This window comes from Toxorhynchites rutilus, chromosome 3 (assembly GCF_029784135.1).
Source record: "Toxorhynchites rutilus septentrionalis strain SRP chromosome 3, ASM2978413v1, whole genome shotgun sequence".
NCBI classification, from domain to species: domain Eukaryota; kingdom Metazoa; phylum Arthropoda; class Insecta; order Diptera; family Culicidae; genus Toxorhynchites; species Toxorhynchites rutilus.
The window spans coordinates 91,119,636-91,142,559 of NC_073746.1; the positions used below are offsets into that span (position 1 = coordinate 91,119,636).

A 22,924-nucleotide genomic window follows, 5' to 3' on the forward strand; every position below is an offset into this window, starting at 1 on the left:
ATTCAAAAAATGACGGATGAAACCCCACTCGAACGGAGTATTAACGACCGTGTGGGGGTTGTTTTAAGCTTCGAACTTCCTTCCTCTCTCTCCAGTAGTTCAACGGGCATGTCTTCTTTAGAATTGATGAAAACTGATTGAGAGGAACTATACTTACAAAACTATTGAAACGGCGATACCGTACCTTCGCAGAGAGGAGAGAGAATTACGGTATACGCGATATTGTCAGCAGTTCCGCTAGATTGGCTGGGAGATTCTTATGCATCCACTATCATTCGACACCTAGTGATTATCATCTGTTTTAGTTTAAGGTACCAGATTACTATAACAGGAAGAATAAAGAAATGAGAATAGAGACGAACCAGCTAAGGAAACTAAAAGTCTATATAAAAAAGAATTCAAAACGAAGACATACGAAGTCACTCTAGACATTTTTTTTAAATATGTGAAATAATGGATGTCGTTAGGACAGTTGATATATTTTTTGCAAAGCGAATTCATTGGTCTACGCCAGAGACGATCAATGTCTTTGATACATCTCATTCGCCAAGAAAATAATTTTTATCACTAAATTGCTTCCTGCTTCATCTCGTTCAACCACCTCGCTCACTGTGCTCTTCTGCTTCTTTCTCCCACCGGATTCGACGCGAACACCATCTTTACGGGGCTCATGTCCAGCCTTGACGACTTTCTAGATGTTAGGTTCGCCTTGGAGTTTCGCCAGTTCGTGGATCATGCTCTTTCCTCAAACTCCTTTTTCGTGTAAATCACCGTTGAGTGTTCTGGGTACTCTCCGTTCGGGAGCACCAAGTTCTTGCTAGTTCTCTTTGAGCATAGTCCATATTTCGTGCACGTATAAGACTACCGGTCTTATCAAAGATTTGTACATGGTACACTTCGTACAGGTCGACGGGGATTTGCCCATAGTAGCCATTACTTCCGTTAACTATGCGTCTCCAAATTTCATGGCTGTTGTTCAGCCAAGGTAGACACATTCCTCTACTACTTCGAGCTCGTCACCATCGATCGCAACAGTACAACCAGGAAGAACTCTGTTGCAATCGTTTCCTTATGCTAACATGTATTTAGTCTTAGACGCATTGATCTCAAGCCCAATCAGTCCTGCTTCGTGTTTCAGTCGGGTGTACAATTATGTTACCGTCGCATGTGCTCTTTCGATTATGTCTACGTCGTCGGCGAAGCAGATAAACTGACTCTAGACTTGTTAAAAATTGTTCCCACTCTCCGCATAACACCTTCCAGTGTCACGTTGAAGAGCAGACAGGAGAGTCCATCGCCTTATCGAAGTCCCCTGTGAGACTCAAATGGTTCCGTCAGATCGTCTGAGATCCGCACATCGATCATGGTTGCCTGAATCAGCCTTGTCGGCTTTCGAGGGAAGCCGTGTTCGTCCATGATTCTCCATAGCCGGTCACTTGTAATATAAACGGCTTTGAAGCCGATGAAGATGTGGTGCGTAGAGACCTGATACTCGCGGCACTTTCGGAGGATCTGTCACAGTGTAAAAACCTGGTCCGTCGTCGAGTAAGCGGGCATGAATCCGGCCTGATAACTTCCCACAAATTTGTTTACTATTAGTGATAGACGGCGAAAAAGTATCTGACAGAATTTTGTAGACACCATTCAGGAATGTGATGGCACGATAGTTCCCACAATCCAACTTGTCAACTTTTTTATAGATGGGACAAATTATCCCGTCCTTCCACTCCTCCGGTAGCTGTTCTGTGTACCAGATCCTGACTATAAGCCGGTGCATACACTCTACAAACTTCCCGGACCTCCCTTGAAGAGCTCCACTACGAGGTTGCTGTGTGGTTCTTTAGCTGATTAATGGCCTTCTTAACTTCACCCATCGTCGGGGGTGGTACGTCGTCGTTGTTCACTGCACCTGTGTAGTACTCATTACCGCCATCTTGATCTCCTGTCTGCTTGCTGTAAAGGTGTTCCAGGTTTGTGGTGCTGCCTCCACCTTTAGATCACCTCACGTTCGTTCCTCAAGATGCCTTGTTCCTGCGCAATTCTGCCCGCGGCACGAAGCCTTTGTGCGAGGCGTTCAGTTTATTGAAGAACTTCCGCGATTCTCGAGAACGATAAACCAGCTCTTTCTCCTCACACTCTTGTAATTGTAGATTGTAATTGCTGCCTTCTCTTCACTCTGTATCGTTCCACGTTTTGTCGAGTCACATGGCTGCGTGTGCTGTATACTTCTCATTCTGGAGTGCTCGGCACTCGTCGTCAAACCATTCCTCAAACAGTTATCCTCGTTGTTCATACCCGATGACGGTCTCTGCTGTGCTGCCAATTGCTGCTTTCACGGTGTCCCGGCATTCATCGAGGGAAGCAGCTGCGAGTATATTGCAACAACATTCGGCTCCTGCAGTCGTCGTAGGTGATACCGTGGTGAGTGCTGGTGTCTTATGTTATTGACGACTGACAGTATAGAGCGTAGTTTAACCATCATCAGGTAGTGGTCTGAATCGATGCTTGCGCCACGATAGGTTCTGACGTCGATAATATCCGAGAAATGCCGACCGTCGATCAAAACATGGTCAATTTGTGTTTCAGTTTGCTGAGGTGATCTCCAGGTATAACGGTATTGAAGGCTGTGCTGGAAGAAGGTGCTACGTATGGCCATGTTCTTGAAGGCAGCGAAGTCGATAAGTCTTAGGCCGTTTTCGTTGATTCGCTGATGGCGTTGAACCTACCAATTACCAGTCTGAACTCCTCCTCTTGGCCGTGATGTCGTATTTTAGGCAGCGATCGTATTCACGCTCTAGCTGCGCGTGGAATTCTCTTTTATCGTCATCGTCGGTAATGCATCGTCATATGATAATGCTGATATTGGAGAAGTGGTCTTGCATCATCAGTCTGCACATTCTTTCGTTGATCTGCCACCAGCCAATCATCTCCCCATCACGATGAAAACTGTAGCCAGCTCGTGTGTGTTGCCACAACTCTGGTAGATGGTATAACCACCTTGAAACGATCGCACCATCGAACCTTTCTAGCACACCTCCTGCAGCGCTACGATGTTGAAATTGCTATATATTTCCGAAAGAATTCGGGTGCTCGCGAAAAAGTTGAGAGACTTGCAGTTCCATGATTTTCTGTTGGCCTAACACGTTGTTTGGATTAGCTTGGATAAGCTTGTTATAATTCGTGCGAAATTTGTTGCTGATTTTGTAAAGAAATGACACGTAGTGTATTAATTTTTTTAAATTGCTCAAATTTCAATTCCTTGCGAAAGTGTACATTTTTGGAAAAAGTAATGCAAGTGAAAAAATAAATCTTCGCGTTCCTATGTCTGTTCTCAGCCACCAAACCTTTTTTACCGTGCAGAACTGTAGTGAAAAACCAGGACCTTATTTTGAGGGACTGTGTCGAAAGATGGCACACGAACGAGAGTTTTAGAATATATTTTTTTATAAAAACAGCATTGATAAATCTTCACAAAGTGCTTTATGATTAGTTCTCTGACATCAAATTGCTAGATTATTTACTTCCGTAGCAATTTCATTTTGTGCATCTTCAAAAACCACGAATTCTACCATTGTGTTCACACTAACAAGTATTAAAAAAAAAATAGACAGCTCAAACTTTTTATTGTCAAATACGCAGAACAAGCATGATAGGAAAGTTTGAAAACTATTGAAAATGAAAAACAGATTTCGTTCATTTTTAAATATAGATGTTAATTTTTTTTCTCAAATATTTATTTCACGTATCCACGTGGACATTGGCTGTACCCCTACCCCCCTCACTGTGGACAATCGTGGACATTTTCGTAACCCATATCACCCTAAAGTTGTCCACGTGGTATGTGGACAGCCCCTAACGGGGTTAAGAAGGCCACTATCGTAAGAGATCTGATTTGCCATAAAAGATATCATTTCATCGCCCGTCACACCACTTGATTTGTTGGTTGCATAACTCGCATTCATGATAAATTTGATTTGTTTTTGATAATTATTATTAATTGCGCATTAAGCCCGTTATAGTTAATTAAGGGAAAATAACACCTCCCACTCTTGTCACGATTGATCTAAAGTACCACGGCTTTGATCTGTAGTACAATTTTGCCGGAAACAACAATCCTCTATACGGCTATAATCATGTGGCTGTCATACCCATAGTGGTGACCAACGTTACCCCGCATGATTTTAGTAGCACCATATCTTTTTTTATTTATTATATAACATTATGAAATAAGAAGTAAACTTTCTGAAAATCAACATGATTGTGGGAAGCAACATAAAGATCGATGCTGATATGAAGAAATGCTTCATTTTTTTATATGTTAAGGAATCAGATTATCACAGCAAACGCTGATTATGCTATTTTCAGTGGTTCATAGGTTGCTTTGAATGAACTGAGAGATTGTACTCTCCTTATTTGTTAACAATGGGGTTCAATGATAATCCTGACCAGTATACATTGTGTTCAATTGTGCTCCATGCTTGTGGTGGCCGTCTTACCCCGTGCTCCCATACGTAGAATTGGATTGTTTTATTCAATCAAAATGAAACAAAGTGCGATGTAAACATTATAGAAGGATTCGATGTCTGTTACAGATGATATTCGTTTTATTCTTAATCAAAATGTGTCCTAATGAAAACATCCCGGAACATAAATGTACGCTATTGATTGATCAAAATATTCTAGAGATTACCCTTATATTTGATCCCAGGAGTTTTAGTCACTCCATATATTTTTAATGTCTCATTTTATTCATTAGTTTTTTGTGTGGTAGGGATGATATGAAGGTATAAAATGAATACAAATAGCTTCGACTATACTAAAGGGGATAAATTGGGAATTTTAGGGCCTGTCAAAAACAAACAACCAACCAACCTTTGACAGAACAATGTTTTCGTTCCTCACTCATTTCTTCTGCGTGTGAATTGAAATTACAAATAATCGTTCATAAGGTAAACCTATCGTTTCAAAGCCCCCTCTATTTCTAAATAGCACCATTACATTATTATGGATACGATTAATGTGGTGTATATGTAAATGTTACTCGTGTTATGACTATAGCCGTCTGTGAATTTATAATCAAATTGTTGCTATCAATCATCACCATTACCATCACCATCGCTTTATCACCGGTTTACATCCATTGAATGTAACTATCACATTTTATCATCACACCTAGATATCGCTTGTAATATGACATTAGTTCTCTCAGATGCTTCTCATAAAATTATGTTTTTTCAAGTATGTATAATTTTACTTTCTCGAAACAGTTTGGCTTGTATTATACACTTCAGTTTAGTATCGATTGTTTTTGAATCTGAATCTCACCTGTTCGGGATGATTGATCGATTTGCTTGCCAGTAAACTATTGGAAACTATAGGAGAAAACGAAAATATCCATTGATTAGATTGATTGATCTTATTTCCGGAAGCCCAGCAGCTGGTGCTCGGTTTAAGGTCACACTGATTTTCCAATTGTTGCGCGTCGTTTTTATCGTATTTGGTTGTTTTTCGCCAACTGTTTCTTCCTTTCTTGTCAGTTTCGATTTTGGTTTTTGAACGCTCATTTAGCTCCTCAGCTCAGCATATTCGTGTGTTCGAAATTCAATGCAATTATCAATAAAAAAAATTGATTGCTTGCGACTGCAAAAACAAAAACAAAAAAAAAACAACTGACGGCAAAATCTAACAAAAACGAAACAAACCAAAAATTCAAGCCAAGTACAAACAGCAATGAATTTTTGTGCGGAATCATATTAATTAAATGTAATCAGTGTATATTTTCTACCAAATCCAGAGAAAATATAAAAATCAACAAATTATAACGACTAGCTCATTTGCGAACCATCATCCCATCAAAGACACGCACCTCGCTTTATTCAGCTACAGCTATTAATCGTACTAATGGTGTTGAGGCAGCACCAACATTTTCACCACATGCTATAAACCATACTACTACTGCAACAACAACAACAACAACTAACTACAACAACATCAACAACAACGACTCCAACAATGCAACCCTTCGGCGCAACAACAACATCAACAATCAAGAATTCGACAAGCTGAACGCGAACGGAAGTGGTGGAGGATGTGGTGTCGCCACGAGCGGTGGAACGGGGGGAACCATCGATAACAACAATCTACCCGTGAGCGCGACGACCGGTGCGGCGATTCGGATAACCGAGAACCCGCTGCCCGAAAACGTGGCGTGCTAGAGAATAGACATATCGGGCCCGGCGGGCGGCGGATGCGGAAGCTTAACCAGCGGACGGTCGTCGTCGCTGCCGTCAGCGGGCAAGTATTATGATGATGGTGGTGGTGTGGTGGAGGAAGAGGAGGTATGGACGAATCGTCGCTATCGGGTAGAGAAAGTGCTGTTGAATGCTATATTTTCTATACAGATGTAAGAAGGAAGAGAGAGAGAGAGGATAGAGAGACAGGCCGGTGGCTAACAAAATATGAAAACGAGAAAAAAACGCTTGATAATGAAGAGATACTGATTATAGGCTTATCATAAGGTAAAACATTGCTGCTATGAATATCACACCTGACATGGTCTGGCGAAAGGGGGATGAAGTTGATGCCAAGCATTGTAGTTTCGAGTAACACACTAATAAACAGTGGAATGAAAATTGTACATTCCAATCAAACTAGTTTCCGTGACAAGGTTGTGCCCACAATGAAAGACAAGTAATTGGTAAATCCCTCGTGATATTATTTAAAATAATTTTAATTAAATTAGTTATTAAATATCACCCATAAAACGTTCTGGGAAATTACTCTCGTTTGAGTGATCTCAAAAGGATCTCCGATAGTGTAATCTAGGTTAATCTAATGTTCTTCTGAATAATTATTCTGCTGGACTCAAACTGACTTCAGATCGCAATTAATTGGGCCTATATCATATCAGACAGAAATGAGAGATTCCCTGCTTTCGATGGAGCGACCCATATTTTCCGAAAATACTACACGCTGTCATACTAATAGAAGATGATGCTGAATCCTAGCACGGATCTTTTATTCATCCGTTACTACTTGGTAACATGCTAGAACATCTTTTAATTTTGCATTTTTTTTAAAATAAGATGGATGTATGAAGATGTACTGTAGCTTCCGAGCACGAATTCGACTATTAGATACTGCTTCAGCACACGATAGGGTCGTTTGCTGACAAGTATAGAATGATTCCGAATTATTCCAGGGCTGATTGCAGTTTTGACAACCTCAGCATTCTAGGACTCTCGGTTTGTCTCGATTGCTATTTCTATTCCTTCGAATGCAGCTGCCCATCAGACGATTTAGCGATTTTTGTACAATGTAGGAAAACTTGTAAAACAAACATCTGTCAAAGTATTACAGAATCGACCACTGTGTGTCCCCTCTGCTATAAAATGAGCTCCAATTCGGGATTCTAAATTACAAAAAGAGTCAGTCGTTCACATTTTTTAGATAAGAGAGACATTCGCCAGTAATAATGCAAATAATCTGAATCATTCGAATATTTTACTACAGAGATATTCTTGATCGAATGAAAAATTATTCTTTCCCTTCGGATTATAAATATTTCATGATATAACGATCGCAGAGCAAATCTATGGGTAAATGTGAAATAAATGTGCAAAATGCAAAATGTGAAAGTATGAATATGTTCTATACAATACCCAGTCATTACTTTGGCAAATGCATTGTTTCATGACAGAGTTACAGCGTTCCAAAAATCACCCAAAATTTACGACGTCGCATTCCGTTCCTCTATTTTTTTTTTTTTTTTTGAGTGCAGTTCTTTGTCCCCTCCGGTATATGATCGATCACTGCAAATGCCGGTTCATCTTCACTCTGTATTTCCGATTCATCTTTAGTCGGTAGTCGGTAGCTTTAGTTCATCTTTAGTCGGTAGCGCAATACGAAACCTTTTCCGCCATAGTTCGGAGAATTTTCTAAGGGTCCTTATCGAACATTCTGCGTTGAGTGTCTAGATGACTTTCAACGTGCTCGCGGGGAAAAGTGACATCATACAACTCACGATTCATTCATTCCCAACTATGAAATCAAGCTCAAATCTTAACCATGAAAGAATTATTGAATATTTCTTGCGACCTATTTTTTTTTGTCTTAAATTGACCCAAATTAAAAAGTACGCTACTTTGAACGACTTAATTGCATTCATATGAAGGATGAGAAAATTTTGCGGAAAGAGCTTCATTTTGTTGATAGTAACGTTGATAGTTTATCATGTATTTTTGGCAAAAAATTAATATAAAACGAAAGCTTTGGAGTTTTTCCACCTCTAAAAGGTACTTCAATCCATCAAATTAAATGTTTTGCAACTGCATTCTGTGCGAAATTTTCAGAAAAATCAATATTACAATACTGGATTAATTGATTAAAGTTTGACGACTAGTGGTGCATGGATCATTTTACTCAAATGTAAATTTTAATTCCTAGATATCGACGAAATCCCAATACTTTGAAAAATTGCAACTTTTCGAAAAAAGAAATACAAAAAATTGATGTTACACTAAAAACTATACAGACATCATTATCCTAAGGCCAACTGTTCTCGAGATTGTACAAAATCTATATAAAATTATATTTGATGAAAAAAGCGTAAGCGTAATATTACGAAAACTCAACCATAATGAAATCGTTTAATTTTTATAGCTTTGGGCTATGAACGTTTATGCATAACCCCTATCTAAAAAAAGTCATAGGATCATAGGAAATAGCTCGGTCGTTCACATTATACGTGGGTTATTTTCAAAATATGTATTCCAATGAAGAAGAACAATATTAGTAAAACTATATGAAGCACTCTCAGACAGCTCAATCCGTTTATTGATAAATACGGCGGAATGTTTTAAAAGTCTTGAATATGGAAAAGTTTTTATTTAATTCAGAATGTATCGGTGATTATATTTGAAAAAGTATTTATTTATCTTGTCCACGTGAACATAGTATATACCCCCTCACCCCTCTACGTGGACAAGCGTGAACATATTTATACCCCGTACCCCCCTAAAGTTATCCACGAAATATGTGGACAGCCCCTTATTGAGTTACACCGAGTAGAATCAGTGGTGGTTAGCTCTACACGATCTACACTCGACAAAATTAAAGGAACACCTGACAAGGATTCGTGAAAAATCGGAATGGAATGTGCATCATTTTCAATTTTATTCTCATCCGTTGGTGGGTATGAGGATTGCAAGGAGTGAGGACACTCACACATATCCATAAGCATTCCCACATATACGCATATTGATACCTATAAACTCATGAAAACGAAAAAGAATAATCGTTCATTCCGAGCGAGCGCATGGCATTTTGTACTTCTAATACAATTTGCGATGAGATGCTCCTCTAATTTACTTCAAACTTTGAACGATCGGCTAAAAAAACGGGTGAATGTATCAATATGAAATGTTCGTAGGGGTTTAGGGGATACACTAAGTACTTACTGCAATATTTGCAATCGATTTTCTAAAACACTACCAAAAACATGCACCAAATGAACCTTGTACAGAATTTATTGGAGTTTTCAGTACTACTTGTACTGCTTTTCAATTTGCGGTGCGATAACATGATAGTTTTTTCTTAAATAAAAATATCTCTGTAATACACGGTTCCACAGCAAGTAAGATAAAAATATGAACGTAGAATATTGTTAATCTACACATTTGAACATTTCAAATTATGTGTTTTCGACACACAACTCTGCATGAAAAATTACATACACTCAACTGGAAAATTAGAGGAGCAAAGTGTTGTATCGAAGTCTGTAGTTGATTCTTGATATGCTGAAATTTCCACGAGACTGTTAAAACTGTATCGTATTCGTATTCTGTTAAAAAAGTATCGTATTCGTTGTTCATTGTAGAAGGAAGAAGCTTGAGCCTAGCTTGAGGAAAAAGCATTTATTTTTAAATTTTATTCTTGAGCTTTTAAGTTATACTTTACAAGCAGTCCCGGCAAACTTCGTCCCGCCCAAAAGTGATTTATTATTCAAATAATTTCAAACATTCACATTCGCAATTGATATCAATTGTTCAATCAAGTGAATGAATGAACCCGTTTGGATTCAATACCTATTATTTAATTCGTAAAGTTTATGTTGAGTCAGTTTATTTTATTTGGGTAAACTATGGTTTGTTGTCTAGTGCGGAAGGCAGGGGTTCCACTGAGTAACTCTTAGTCAACATTTAGCCGGCGTCATTCCATTCCAACATGATGCGATGCACCCCTGCTACATAATCGATGTGTTGCACTTTCTGGCGGTTTCTTAACCTTATTCCGGAATCCGATCGGATTTGAAATTCGATCGAATTTTGCGAATCGATCGAAAAAACTTTTACATTCTGAAATCCGTTTAATCCAATCGTCATGTGTAAATTTGTTGCAACGTTGTCTTAAATCCAAACAAAAAAACAGAACAATTCATCTGTGTTTCTGAATCAGATTACTCTCAATTAAGGGGATGTTCTAGTGTAGAGGCACGAATTTCAGACGTTTTTTCGAGCTCCGAAAATATTAAACAAATAATATTTATACTACTTAATCTATCATTTTTTGTTTCTCTATCTTTTCACAATAAAACAAAAAAAATGAACGGAAAATAATATTCATAATCAAAATAGTTACAAGTCCTTTCTATGGTATATTCTTGAATGTCTAAACTTCATAAATATAAAGAAAAAACATTATTTCCAAATTTCTATACTGGAAAACTAATTTAAATTGGCCGGCTCGAAGGCAATTTGAAATTGTTGAAATCCGAATGAAAATTATTACTTTACGTTACTTATATTTTAAACGAGTAGTTATGTGAGAGTTGAGTATTTTTTTACAAATTTTTCAGCACTTCCGCTGAAACTTTATCAATAATATCAAATTATATGAGATATAATTTTCGTTCAAGATTTTTTATCACTTGCCGAAAATGTGTTACTGCGATAAAGTCAATTTTCAATCATGATTTTCATTTTGAAAGCGTGTTTATTCCATCCGAAAATTCATTTACCAATGGTTCGGGGCCGACTACCGTTCTGTATTACCCCTGTGGAATTCTAGTTCAAGTAAAAATGAAGGTTTTAACAAGCAAACATGCCACATAAAGATGGTCATGCGAAAAGCATGGGAATTCTATTGATCTCAATACGTCTAGAGATTGATTTTGTGATTTTTTTTTTGTGAACTTGAACTCCAAAGTTAAATCAGTTATTATCAGTGAACTTCGAAATTTGCTTCACGTACAGCCGTGTTTCATTGCTCAATATCGGTTGATTGAGGCGTGATGATAACAGGTCCAGTCTCGCAAATACTGTTTTCATAAAAAACCGTCAAACCTCAATAATTTCTGGCGAGTCCAGTCTCGTCTTTGTCAGATTGTTCAGGAAAGTTTATGACGAGATGGACTCGTCATTTCCGTTCAAGGGGTTAAGAGAGGTAAAAAATATCAGTCCATCGTCTCCTCGTGCAAAGTGATTCTTGCGTATTAGTACAAGAGTACCTAATAATATTGTGTCAAATACGGCGTTCACAAGTTCAACAACAACGTTAAATAAATGGTTACTTTTTCCAAATTAATCACACAATCAATTGATTTGAACGAATGGTATTGTCCAGGAAGTGCATTTTCAATTACGAATTTCAAACATTCGAAATCTTTATTTTTAGTCAAATTGCGCGTGTACTCAACCAATCGTGTGAATTAAATGAAAATTTGGACGATGTATGAAAACACATTCCTAAATGTATTTTTTGTGAAACGACAGAAATCCTTTGGAAACGTCAACTAGCGTGTTTTTCTTTATTGTCAATCACTAACAAATCTCTGCAGATAAATCGTTTTAAAACTCGAATACTCGTAGTCAACAGCAGCTTCTTCACATAATGCTACAAAGCCTTGGGCGGAGATGAGCACAACAATATAAAGATAGACAAAATCGGGAGATTCATTGTTGATTTATTAGCCAATTTTCTTTAATGTTCCGAGTTTAGGAAACGTCAAGGATAATAATTGATTACACAGGGGTAAGATGTGTTCGTTTTCATTTAGAAAGAGTTCACTCTTTTTTTGAAAATTTAGTTTTGCGTACCGAATATGTTTAACTATACAATAGAATAATGCCTTTTTTCGCAAAGTGTGAACAAATATTGAACGGAAACTGTGTTTGATGATGATTTTATATTATAATGGTGAGTTTTCGTGGATTGCAGAACAGAGCAATCAAATAACAGGATATAAAAATTTCCTTTCGAATTTTATAGATAGTTTGGATCCCAAACTCGTATGTCGCCACCTGACGTCGACACTGTACATTTGTCATCGTGAATCGAACTTCGAGTTTCGTTATGCGAACGCATACGGTTTCACAAACCGAAAATGAATTATTTTGTTTTGAGGAGGCTGAATTGAATGACTATTAAAACCGAATAAAATTGAAGAAAAAACTAAATCCCATAAATACCGCCTAAAATAAACAATAACATTACTACAGAGACGAATATCAGCGAATGTATAGACAAATGGTTAAGTAAATATGGTAAAATGGGAAAAAAAATCACTAAATTTTTACGATTTCAAATTCCCTACGGGTCAGCTAAGCTGATAGAGAGTAATTTGCCTCACATGTATGAATTTTGTCACCAGACGTCGACACTGTACATAATTCATTGCCGATTCGCAATGATGAAGGTACAGTGTCGACATCTCCTGTGAAGCAGTTAACTTTCTAATATCAGCAGTCCCGAATGCAGTTTTAAATTGTTAAAATTTGAATGAAAATCATCACTCGATATTATCTGATTTTTTTTAAATCACGTAGTCTAGCCCCTCAATCGACCATTTATCTATAAATTTCTAATGTTTTCCATCACTGCGGTATAGAAGGTAATGAAAAAGCCGATCTCTTAGCAAGATAAGGATCTTCAACTAAATTCGTCGGGCCTGAGCCATTTTTTGGATTATCCACATCAGGGGTTCTCAAACTGTTTTGGGCAAGAGACCCCTTTTCCAGAATTGAGTCATACCTTAGACCCCCATAGCCAATTTTTTTTAAAACCATCAGTTTAGTTTTTTTTTCTATTTATAAATAAAAAAAAAGGAAAGAAGATTATTGTGATGGAAATATGTCAGAGAAAACCTTCAGTAAAGTAATATTTTTGCTATTCTCTGCACTGAATATTATTTTAAACCTTATTTTTTACTTCTTCCATTCTTTACATATCCGAATAAACCAGCTCTTGAAAAGAGCCGTCGAGCCGCTCAAATGAGCCGGCTTTTTTCATTGAGCGCACGGCTCTGAGTCGCTCACTGAAATGAACCTTTTTGCCAATCTCCATGCAAGAGACTCTTGGTGGTCAGTGAACTCAGCGTGTAGAAGTAATCGAGTAAAGGAAGGAAGGTCTTGAATTATAGAGACTTTAAACTTTTGCAGTTCATTCGTCTCTAGAATCGAGTAAAGATTTCGACATTTTTCTCATATAGCTGAGCAAATAATCGAGGGTTCCAAGAATTGGTTCGAAAGTTTTTGATAGCACTCGTAACATATAGTAAAGACTGATGCAATCTAGTGCTCAGATTTTTTGCTACTAAATGCTGTCTGTAAATCACGCAGTGAATGGCCGGTATCTAAATGTTCCTCCATGGAATAGCTTTTTCGGTAAAAAAAAAACCGATCGATGGAGGCGATCTGGCGTAGTGGTAACATCCGTACCTCTCACGCTCAAGATCACGAGTTCAATTCTTACTCCTGACATTCTTCCAAAAATGGAAGTAAAAGTGACGAACCAGCCAAAAGTGTTGAAAGTCACTATAATACAGACAAAAAAAACAAAAAAAAACCGATCGATTCTCCTCTGGTATCAGTCTTCATATATGTAGCAAAAATCATTTCTTGGTACATATTTTCATCTTCAATATATCGAACATAAAATATTTTGTTACACCATGCACATAGATGACCAAGTATTTTGGAAAAAAAAATTCAATCAATTTATTCCAGTTCACTTCATTCACAAATAGCTGTGTAAATACCTTGTAATCTCTTGAATTGAGTTAGAAGTTTTTTTTTTTTTTTTTTTTTATATCTGTATTATAGTGACTTTCAACACTTTTGGCTGGTTCGTCACTTTTTACTTCCAATTTTGGAAGAATGTTGGGAGTGAGAATTGAACTCGTGATCTTCAGCGTGAGAGGTATGGATGTTACCACTACGCCAGATCGGCTCCCGAGAGTTAGAAGTTGAGTACATTATCATTCAAGCTTCAACGTATTTCAGAACGCATTTGAACTAAAGGCAAGCTTGTTATACAGTAAAATATCAGGAGCATGTTTGGACATGAATTTGATGATGACTGCCTTTGTGTCAAATCGTGTATAGGATCCTTTAAGGACTCGTACGCTCAAGCACATTATCTTGCACGAACCTGTTCACGTTTTTTTACTTGCCGAATTTTTTATCTTGTACGTTTTGTACTTTTTTATTTTAATTTTATGCACACTCGTCGTCTTGTTGAGTTTTTAAAATTTATAGCAATAATATTTTCTACTAAGATATTAGTCATTCTCAGCGTTTCCACATACACAGAATATTCAATATTTTACAGATTTTTCGCCAAACTACAGATTTTCTGCAAAGACACAGAATTTAAAGATATTTTTTCCAAATTCAAATTTAAACGTTAAATCAATCACAGTTTGTTTTCCCTGTCTACCTTCTTACTAACAAACTTTCCTTTTTTATCGTTGAGTCATGAAGATATGTACACTGATTTATAAAAATGTTGAACCATGTGAAATGTCACTTCATTTCTCCATTCCTGCTAAGGATGTTTTTGGGACACTTTTTGATAATTCCACATTCATCAGTGTGAGTTGAGTGAATATTCGCGCTTCACAATGCCAACAAAACAAAGTTCTGAAATCGGTTGGCTTTCAAAATGATGGACTCCATTTTGAAAGCAAAGAACATGCAGGATCAAATGTGGCAACCCTGGTCATTCTTATAATAGGGTGTTCACGTAACACAACTTATGGAGCATCTTAAATATTTCAACTTGTGTTATTTTATAGGGGTCGATATTCAAACCCTGTCGACCCCCAAAATCAATTCTTGTTTCTGTAGACCCCTGGGAAACTCAAATCGACCACTTTGAGAAACCCTAATCTATATCATGCATGAAATCGGAGCTCAAAACCTGGGAAATATCAATGATTGAAGCAACTGGAGGGCTCTATCAACACCAAGACAATCCAAATTATTCATTACACCTTGTAACAGAATAACACGCAACCTACTCAGCTTGAATAAGGCAGATTTGAGTACATTAAGCGGACACTGTCCAAGCAGGTATCACCTTAAAAAAATCGGAACACTGGCAGATGATAACTGTCTTTCTGCAATTTCGAAGCTGAGACTTCGGAACATTTACTGTGTCAATGCAGTACACTAATTCAGCGAAGACTGTGAATTCTTGGAAAGGGCATTCTTATGCCTAACGAGATTTGGTCTGCTGAACCAAAACAGGTAAGGAACTTCATACAGGAAGTCATACCTTCGTGGGGGGATATGCAAAGTCCTGGTGCGACTATCACTTATTCCCTGAGTGATGGAACGAACTGACATGGCATACATAGCAAACTGGAGTGCACTACAATAGATCAAACTAATGGTCGCAATGGTACAATGCTCCTACAGAAGAAGAAACATTTTTTCCATCACGACTCACCATTATGATATATAACTTTTATCAGATTTTTCTAGCGTGTTACTCTATCCCGTAGAATACATATTTGATACGAAAAAGTTAATTTTCGATACGAATTTTTATTTGAAAAGTGGGTTTATTCCAAATGAAAATTCATTATTATTTTTGCTTCCCAAATCGGAGTATGACCGTCATTACACCTCATTACCGTCAACGCGCTTGCGCAAGTTTATAATTCCAATGCGGTGTGAGATTCATTCGTATTATCTCCTCCTATTTGAGCTGAGCACCACCAGGGGCGACACGAACCATCTATTTGCCACCAGAGTGAGCTGAACGAAACTCAACGCTGTGCCCAGGATGTTTGGCCACAACTTCTGTTCCTCTTTTCCCAGTCACGATATCATTAGGGTTGCTTAATTTTTTCTCAACAATATAGCACATAAAACAAATTTATTTTAAATAAGAACGTGCAGCAATAAAACAGAACTGTGAAACGAGTAAAAAAACTATTGGAATGTATAAAAACAAAGAAAAGAGAACGAAATAATTACTGAAATATTATAATGGTACTAACATTTCTACGATGGCACCAAAGATCGAAGCTTGTTAGTGTTCCTCTGGGATGACTGCTTAGAATATCAAATTGAACACAATATATCTGACACAGTGTGGTTAAAAATCAATGTTTCTGTGAAGCATATGTATGCATATCGTTAAACGAAGGCCACGATCGATTACTTTAACACCCAAAATTACCCACTGCAGAGAGCCAACCAAAGATCACATTTTGTTTCAAATTGTAAATTGCAAATAGCTTTTGGCAGAAGTTGGTAGAACGACACCGCTTGCGGGGGCACATCCTTAACACAGCCACAACGTGTGAATCATCTCACGATGAGAGAACAAATCAAATAAATTTAGTCGATCAGTTCAATTATCTTAGAATCCTAGAATCCTATGTGAGATCTAGTCTAAGAACATGTGTTTTGGGTGATCCAAACCTAACCGAAACCAAATGTAACAGACTCGAAATGTTAGTGACGACCGGATTGTTCAACTAATATACGACCGTACGTGTTTTGTAATTCCTAGTAGTGTATCACTTTGTTGTATCTGACTAAACTGCCATAACGAGAACACACATGAATCGAAACAGTTGACTACTTTGTAACTTGTGTAAAAACAAATAGAACCTAGAACAAGCGTTTGTTACCGTATGCTGTACTTTGACAATTTAAACACTGTCTACTGTTGAGTTGGAATTATGTTCTCTTGATAAGACAAAAGCTGATTATGTTTCTAAAGCGCGGAGAGCGAAGATGGGGGTGTTGTTTGCGAATTGTAAGACCATTGTTCAAACCTGTTGAGCAGAAGGACGTAGTGAACGAGCATGAACACAGAACCACAACAACGTTGTTGAGTAGTTAGTTATGGGTATGATAACAAATTAAAGCAAAAAAACAGAAAGAGCTAAGATGTATTGATCGCTTTCTCGGCGTAGAATGAAACTAGTAGTGGGAGGGGAACGAACAACGTTTCCTCCGAAAAATGATTATGTCTCGAAACTTAGTCCGCTTTTGGTCTCTAAAACTTGCTTCAAAATCTTTGACTGTTTATCTGTGATTTATTCGGATATAGAATCAATGTAAAGCTATACGTTTGTAGAATCGTGGAGTCAACGATGAAGAACAGTGGTTCGACGTTTGAGAAACACTGGGATGAAATGAAGAAAGCTAATCGTAAAAATTCCATTCTGTTCTCGAGCGTCAAACCACAGATAGACGAAAGGTATAATGCCGAGTAGGGAATACGCATTTACCCGATTTCATAGTGTCCATCATAAATGCTGGAATGCTGGGAAATGGAAAGAATCATAAAACAAATCAAAACCGCAAATTATAGCAAAATACACACAGAAACACATTACAACCAGTAGAATCAACCAAAGAGTGCATAAACTTTGAATGTTTATGAAACAGAAAAAAATGTTTATATTAAACTATTTGACCACCCCCCAAATAGTAAAGTTGTTCATGGTTCCTCCAGTAGAGAAAACGAATATATCCCCAACAAGTTAAATAGTGTTGAAGCAAATCTAGTTTCGAGCCAGCGTCAAGACTTCAGTGCATGACAGCGGCTGGCCTTCGAGATGATATCGGTACCAAGTGGTACCCGTAATGAAGTAGTAGTGCAGATTGCAGCAGACAGTACTAGCCGTAGATATCCATTCAACTGCAGATAAATGCTTTCCTTTGAATGAACACGATACACAGAGTATAAACCAAGCAACTAGACGACTTTCACGCGTATAGTAATCTACAGTAACGACACAGATTAAAAAGGCAGCTGCAGGGTATGTAAAAGTAGCTTTGAAAAAAAAAACACAGGACATCGAATCCTGCCTTTTTTTCGTATGCTTGGACGCTACTTAGCCATCTTGACAATATCCTAATCCAGAAGCCCGTATGGCACCTAAAATATAGTTTACGTTATTTGCACCCTCTTATTTCGATGACTGAAGTACGAGGGTTTCGAAGTGGACCGGGGTAGTATCTGCTTGAAACCCCTTTCCGTGGACATCGAACAACCGAGGCGTACAGGTCTCCTCCGCGAGCGTAGAAGAATCTAATGGGTAAATAGAACTTTATTTTTCACTTGAGTGCCTGACCATTATAATATATTTAAATAAAAACGAGAATGAGCTCGAGAGATCGACAAAAGCACGCCTTGCAATAGTTTATACGTTGCCGTTTAATATTTAGAGAAAAGAACATTGCTTTGACGCTGATTGAGTTTATCATGCCCGAATGAATGAGATGTCAGCTACCATATATTCCGTACAAGTAATTGCATTTCATAAACTTCCTCTTTCCGAGACGGAGCTCGAAACTATAAAACACAACAGCAAATCTAGAGTTGAAATTTATTTGCTGCGAAACGCACATTGCATTCTTACCCAAAAAACAAAACAAAAATACAAATTAACACACCGTAAACCCAGCATGCATATTGAAAATAAAAACATTCAGCAAATATAAAAGTAACTGCTAAGAGAAAACTCTAAAAAAATAAACGCAATGAATATGAATGACATATGAACTTTTTATGATGGTACACAACAATAACGAAGAACAAACAAACAAATAACACATAGATAACTGCAAAACAGGAATCCCGAGCTATGCTACAATAAAGGAAATAAAAGAAATAAACGGACAAAATATGTGGTGACGGTACCGGGAAAAAACAGATCTTGAGGAAATATGCGACGAAATGGAATTATTTGATTTCGCAATCACGTTCTGTTACAGAGACATCAATAACACAATGATAACAATAAAAAGTAACACTAAATGAAGGCGGAGTTTTACTTGCTTATGTTAGTTTTTGTTTATTTATTCTTCTCATATAAGGTAAGTTTCGGGATGAGTATTGTGATGACAAATTTCAAGTTTTTCATAATTTGGCAGTTTTTTTTTCAAATTTTGGGTTTCGTTTTTGAAGATGGATCTCAACAATCACATAAGAGTAGCCAAATTTTCTTTTTTTTCCTTTTTTTTCTATTCCGGGGTAGCTAACTCATTAGATCACAAGTGGGATTTAGTTAGGGATACCATCCATCCTGATTTAGCAGTATATGTCCTGATTCTGAGATCATTTTGGAGCGTTCTGAGTTCTCTTTCATATTCAAGCATTTGTACTGATTTTCATATGAAATTTAATTTTGTTCTGACGAATTATATTTTTTTCTCAAGTGTATTTTGTTTTTGAGTAAAATATTTTTTATTGGCAAAATTTTGTGAGCCTTTAAACAGTGATTGTTGCATCTTCCACGAGATCTTCCATGTGTTTTCATTCAGAATTTTCGTTTCACAGGCCATAGTGCGTTTTTTGGGTTTTGTCTCGATACTCTAAGTGTTTTTTTTGTAAATATCTAACTGCTTTCAGCCGACGAATTGCGCCGGAAGTAACCTTTGTGGACACAACGATTATGAGGCTAAATGTTGAATATACATTTAATTTTGTAGAAGCAATGAACGATAACAAATAATTGATTCGGAAAAGCATATCCAAACACCAAAACATTACAGAAATATTCAATTGGCATCCACTTCAAAATCCGTGCTGTATCATGTGGTGGGATCCAGTCACTCAGAAGACTTGGGCTGCAGAACGAGCTCGTGTGTATTATACCGTGATGCACCATAAGAGCTTTACATCCATGGATTGTACTCCGGAACTTTTGCGCATGATGTTTGGTGACTCGGAATTCACAAAAAAACTCCTGCGAATGACAATGGTTTGGTGATAATCTTTCTCTTCTTTGTTTTTAAGAGGCTTCAAACTTTACAGTACATTCGCCTCGAGAACATAATCGTAGCTGTGACTTGTGTCCTGATTTTTAATTACGACCAGATGGTATCCCTAGCTTCAATGGCTACAAATCCTTTGGATAACCGGAAAAAGAGGTAAGAGTTCTTGGGTTGAGGCATGCTTAGAACTATATGTGAAATGTATGTCCTCAGAAGATGTAGGGCCCGTGGATGATGATTTGTCGCTGATCGCACTGTCGCTTCAAATAGGCAGCCAAAAAGGGGCTTGAATATACCCCCTACATTTAAAATTCGGATCCATATCGATTCCCCTTGTCCCATTTGTATGGTGGTATAAAACAAGTGGATTCGGATTTCTTCTTTTTTCATCTCCATTTATATTACGCGAGCCTCTTTCCAGCACTTCAGTGCTAATCACCGACATCAGGGAGGCGATTTCATCTGTATCCTATCCAACTCATGAACCGTTATCGCAGCAAATGATTTTCAACATTTAGCCTGATCACCAAACGGTATGCGCAGAAATACGACATGAAGGGATATCTTCCACTGCAGTCTTGAATAACCGAGCCAAAGCGTTGTATTTGCATCCGCTTTAGAAGTCCGTGTTAGCAAAACGCATTTCGCATTCATAGGAATATAAAAGAACCGGCAGCTTGCAAGTATTTGCAATGTCGATTTCCCCAACTCCTTGGTTTCGGAGCGGGCATCCGCTTATATACAGATTCATGTGATTTCAATAGCCTGTTTTGAAGGTAATTTTGAAGCAATTGAAACAAGTTTTTAGATCAACAAGTAACAAGCACATAACGCGTAGACAGTTTTTTCTTGAATGAAGTGTTTATCATACCATTTCGTTCAGTTGTTCGTGAGTAATTAACGCTCAAAATCTTGTTTCTCCGACGTCACGCTCCCGTTTTCGAAATATTGAACTAACCCCCAATACAGAAATGAAAAACGTAGTCCTAATTTTATCTAAATAGAATGTTTCTAAGGCTTGTTTTCGACTTTCAATAGTGGTGAAAAAAATTGGATTATGGTGAACGAATTCGAATTCGCATTACTGTATATTGCAATAGATTGTTGGTGCAAAAATCTCGTAAATTCATAAAGAAACGATTGTGCAATAAACGCTCAAAATTTGAAAAATTTCGTGAAGCGTCCGATATTTTGTTTACTAATTTTTACCCATAATATATTAATAATATATTTCCATCTACAGGGTGGGCCATTTAAAGTGGAAGCATCTGGCAACCCCATAACTTTTGACAGAGATGTCAGATTAACAAATGTCATACCGCGTTGGAAGCGTCATTTCAGTACAATTTTAACCATGGAACAATACACACCTAAACAACGCGCTGAAATTGTTCAGCTGTACATTCAAAATAACTTCTCAATTGTGTTAACTAAAAGTGCGTGGAAAAATAAAAATAAAGTTAAAACATCGCCTGGAGACAACACTATACGTCGATTATATGCCAAATTTATATCGTCTGGTAGTGGTGGTAATGCCAGTCATCTGTCCAGACAACGACCAAGACGTTCCGACGAGAATATTGATGCCGTTCGAGCCAGTGTTGCAGAGACTCCATCGACATCAGGTCGCCATCGTTCGCAAGAGTTAGGCATCTTTTTATTGCCATTTGTTCGTGAAAATGAATTGGACAATTACTGGTTCCAACAGGACGGCGCTACATGCCATACAGCGGCTGCCACGACCAAATTATTGCGCGAAATGTTCCCCGGAAGATTAATATCGAAAAACGGCGATTATGACTGGCCACCGAGATCACCTGATTTGACGTCTCCTGACTTTTTTTTTATGTGGATATTTAAAATCCAAGGTATACACTGGTAAACCAAGGACCCTGGCTGCGCTGAAAGACAATATCCGACAAGAAATTGCTGCCATATCGGCCGAAACATTGGGCAAAGTGATGGAAAATGCCGAAAAAAGGGCACATTTTGCGGTCAAGGCCAGAGGCGGTCATTTACGAGATATCATAATCAAAAAGTAGTTAGAACAAATCTCCTTGGACCAAAATAAATGAATTTCAAAAAAAAAAAAATTAAAATTCCACTTCTTTACTTTGAAATAAAATTTTCAGACATTCGTTCGAAAGCTACTGTCATTGTGCGTCTTTTTCAGTATATGTCAAAAAGTTGAAGCGTAAACAACATAGTTTTTTGCCTCTTCGAATATGTCGAATTTCGTACCAACGAGAGTGTTTTTGCGAGGAGTGTTACTTCATTACTTCAGTATGCAGAAAAAAGCTCCGGAAAGTCATCGCATTTTGGTGGAAGTTTATGGTGACCATACTCCAACTGAGCGAACGTGTCAGACGTGGTTTGCACGGTTTAAAAGAGGTCATTTTGGCTTGGAAGACGAAGAACGTTCCGGACCGCCAACAAAGTTTGAAGATGAAGAATTGGATGCTTTACTCGATCAAGATTCGTCACAAACGCAACAAGAACTTGCAAATACACTTGGAGTAGCTCAGCAAAACCATACCAGATCGTTTAAAAGTAATGGGAATGATCCGAAAGATAGGACATTGGGTACCGTATGAGTTGAAACCACAAGACGTCGAACGCCGTTTTTTCACGTGCGAACAACCGCTCCAACGGCATAAAACAAAAGGGTTATTTGCATCGAATCGTTACTGGCGTTGAAAAGTAGGTCCATTATGACAATCCTAAACTTCGGGCAACGTATAGATACCCCTGGGAGTGGTGTACTATGAGCTAATAAAACCGAATGAAACCATTACGGGGGATCCTACCGATAACAATTGATGCGTTTGAGCCGTGCACTGAAGGAAAAACGGTCACAATGCGAGCAAAGACACGATAAAGTTATTTTACAGCACGACCGC

At 37.7% G+C, this 22,924-nt stretch overlaps 1 protein-coding gene across 7 annotated transcripts in view; it reads left to right on the forward strand.

Moving 5' to 3' along the window:
- The window catches only part of LOC129779604 (protein NDRG3), a 171,883-nt gene extending 153,150 nt beyond the window's left edge, over positions 1-18,733 (forward strand). For 4 of the 7 annotated variants that reach the window (XM_055787180.1, XM_055787173.1, XM_055787175.1 and 1 more), the window contains one exon: positions 6,052-18,733. In XM_055787180.1, the coding sequence (XP_055643155.1) occupies positions 6,052-6,215 (164 nt within the window). In that variant the 3' untranslated portion in view covers positions 6,216-18,733. Of the gene's footprint in view, positions 1-5,794 lie in introns of all 7 variants that reach the window. The other 3 variants (XM_055787172.1, XM_055787177.1, XM_055787178.1) reach the window with 3 other exon arrangements.
- The last annotated feature ends 4,191 nt before the right edge of the window (positions 18,734-22,924 follow it).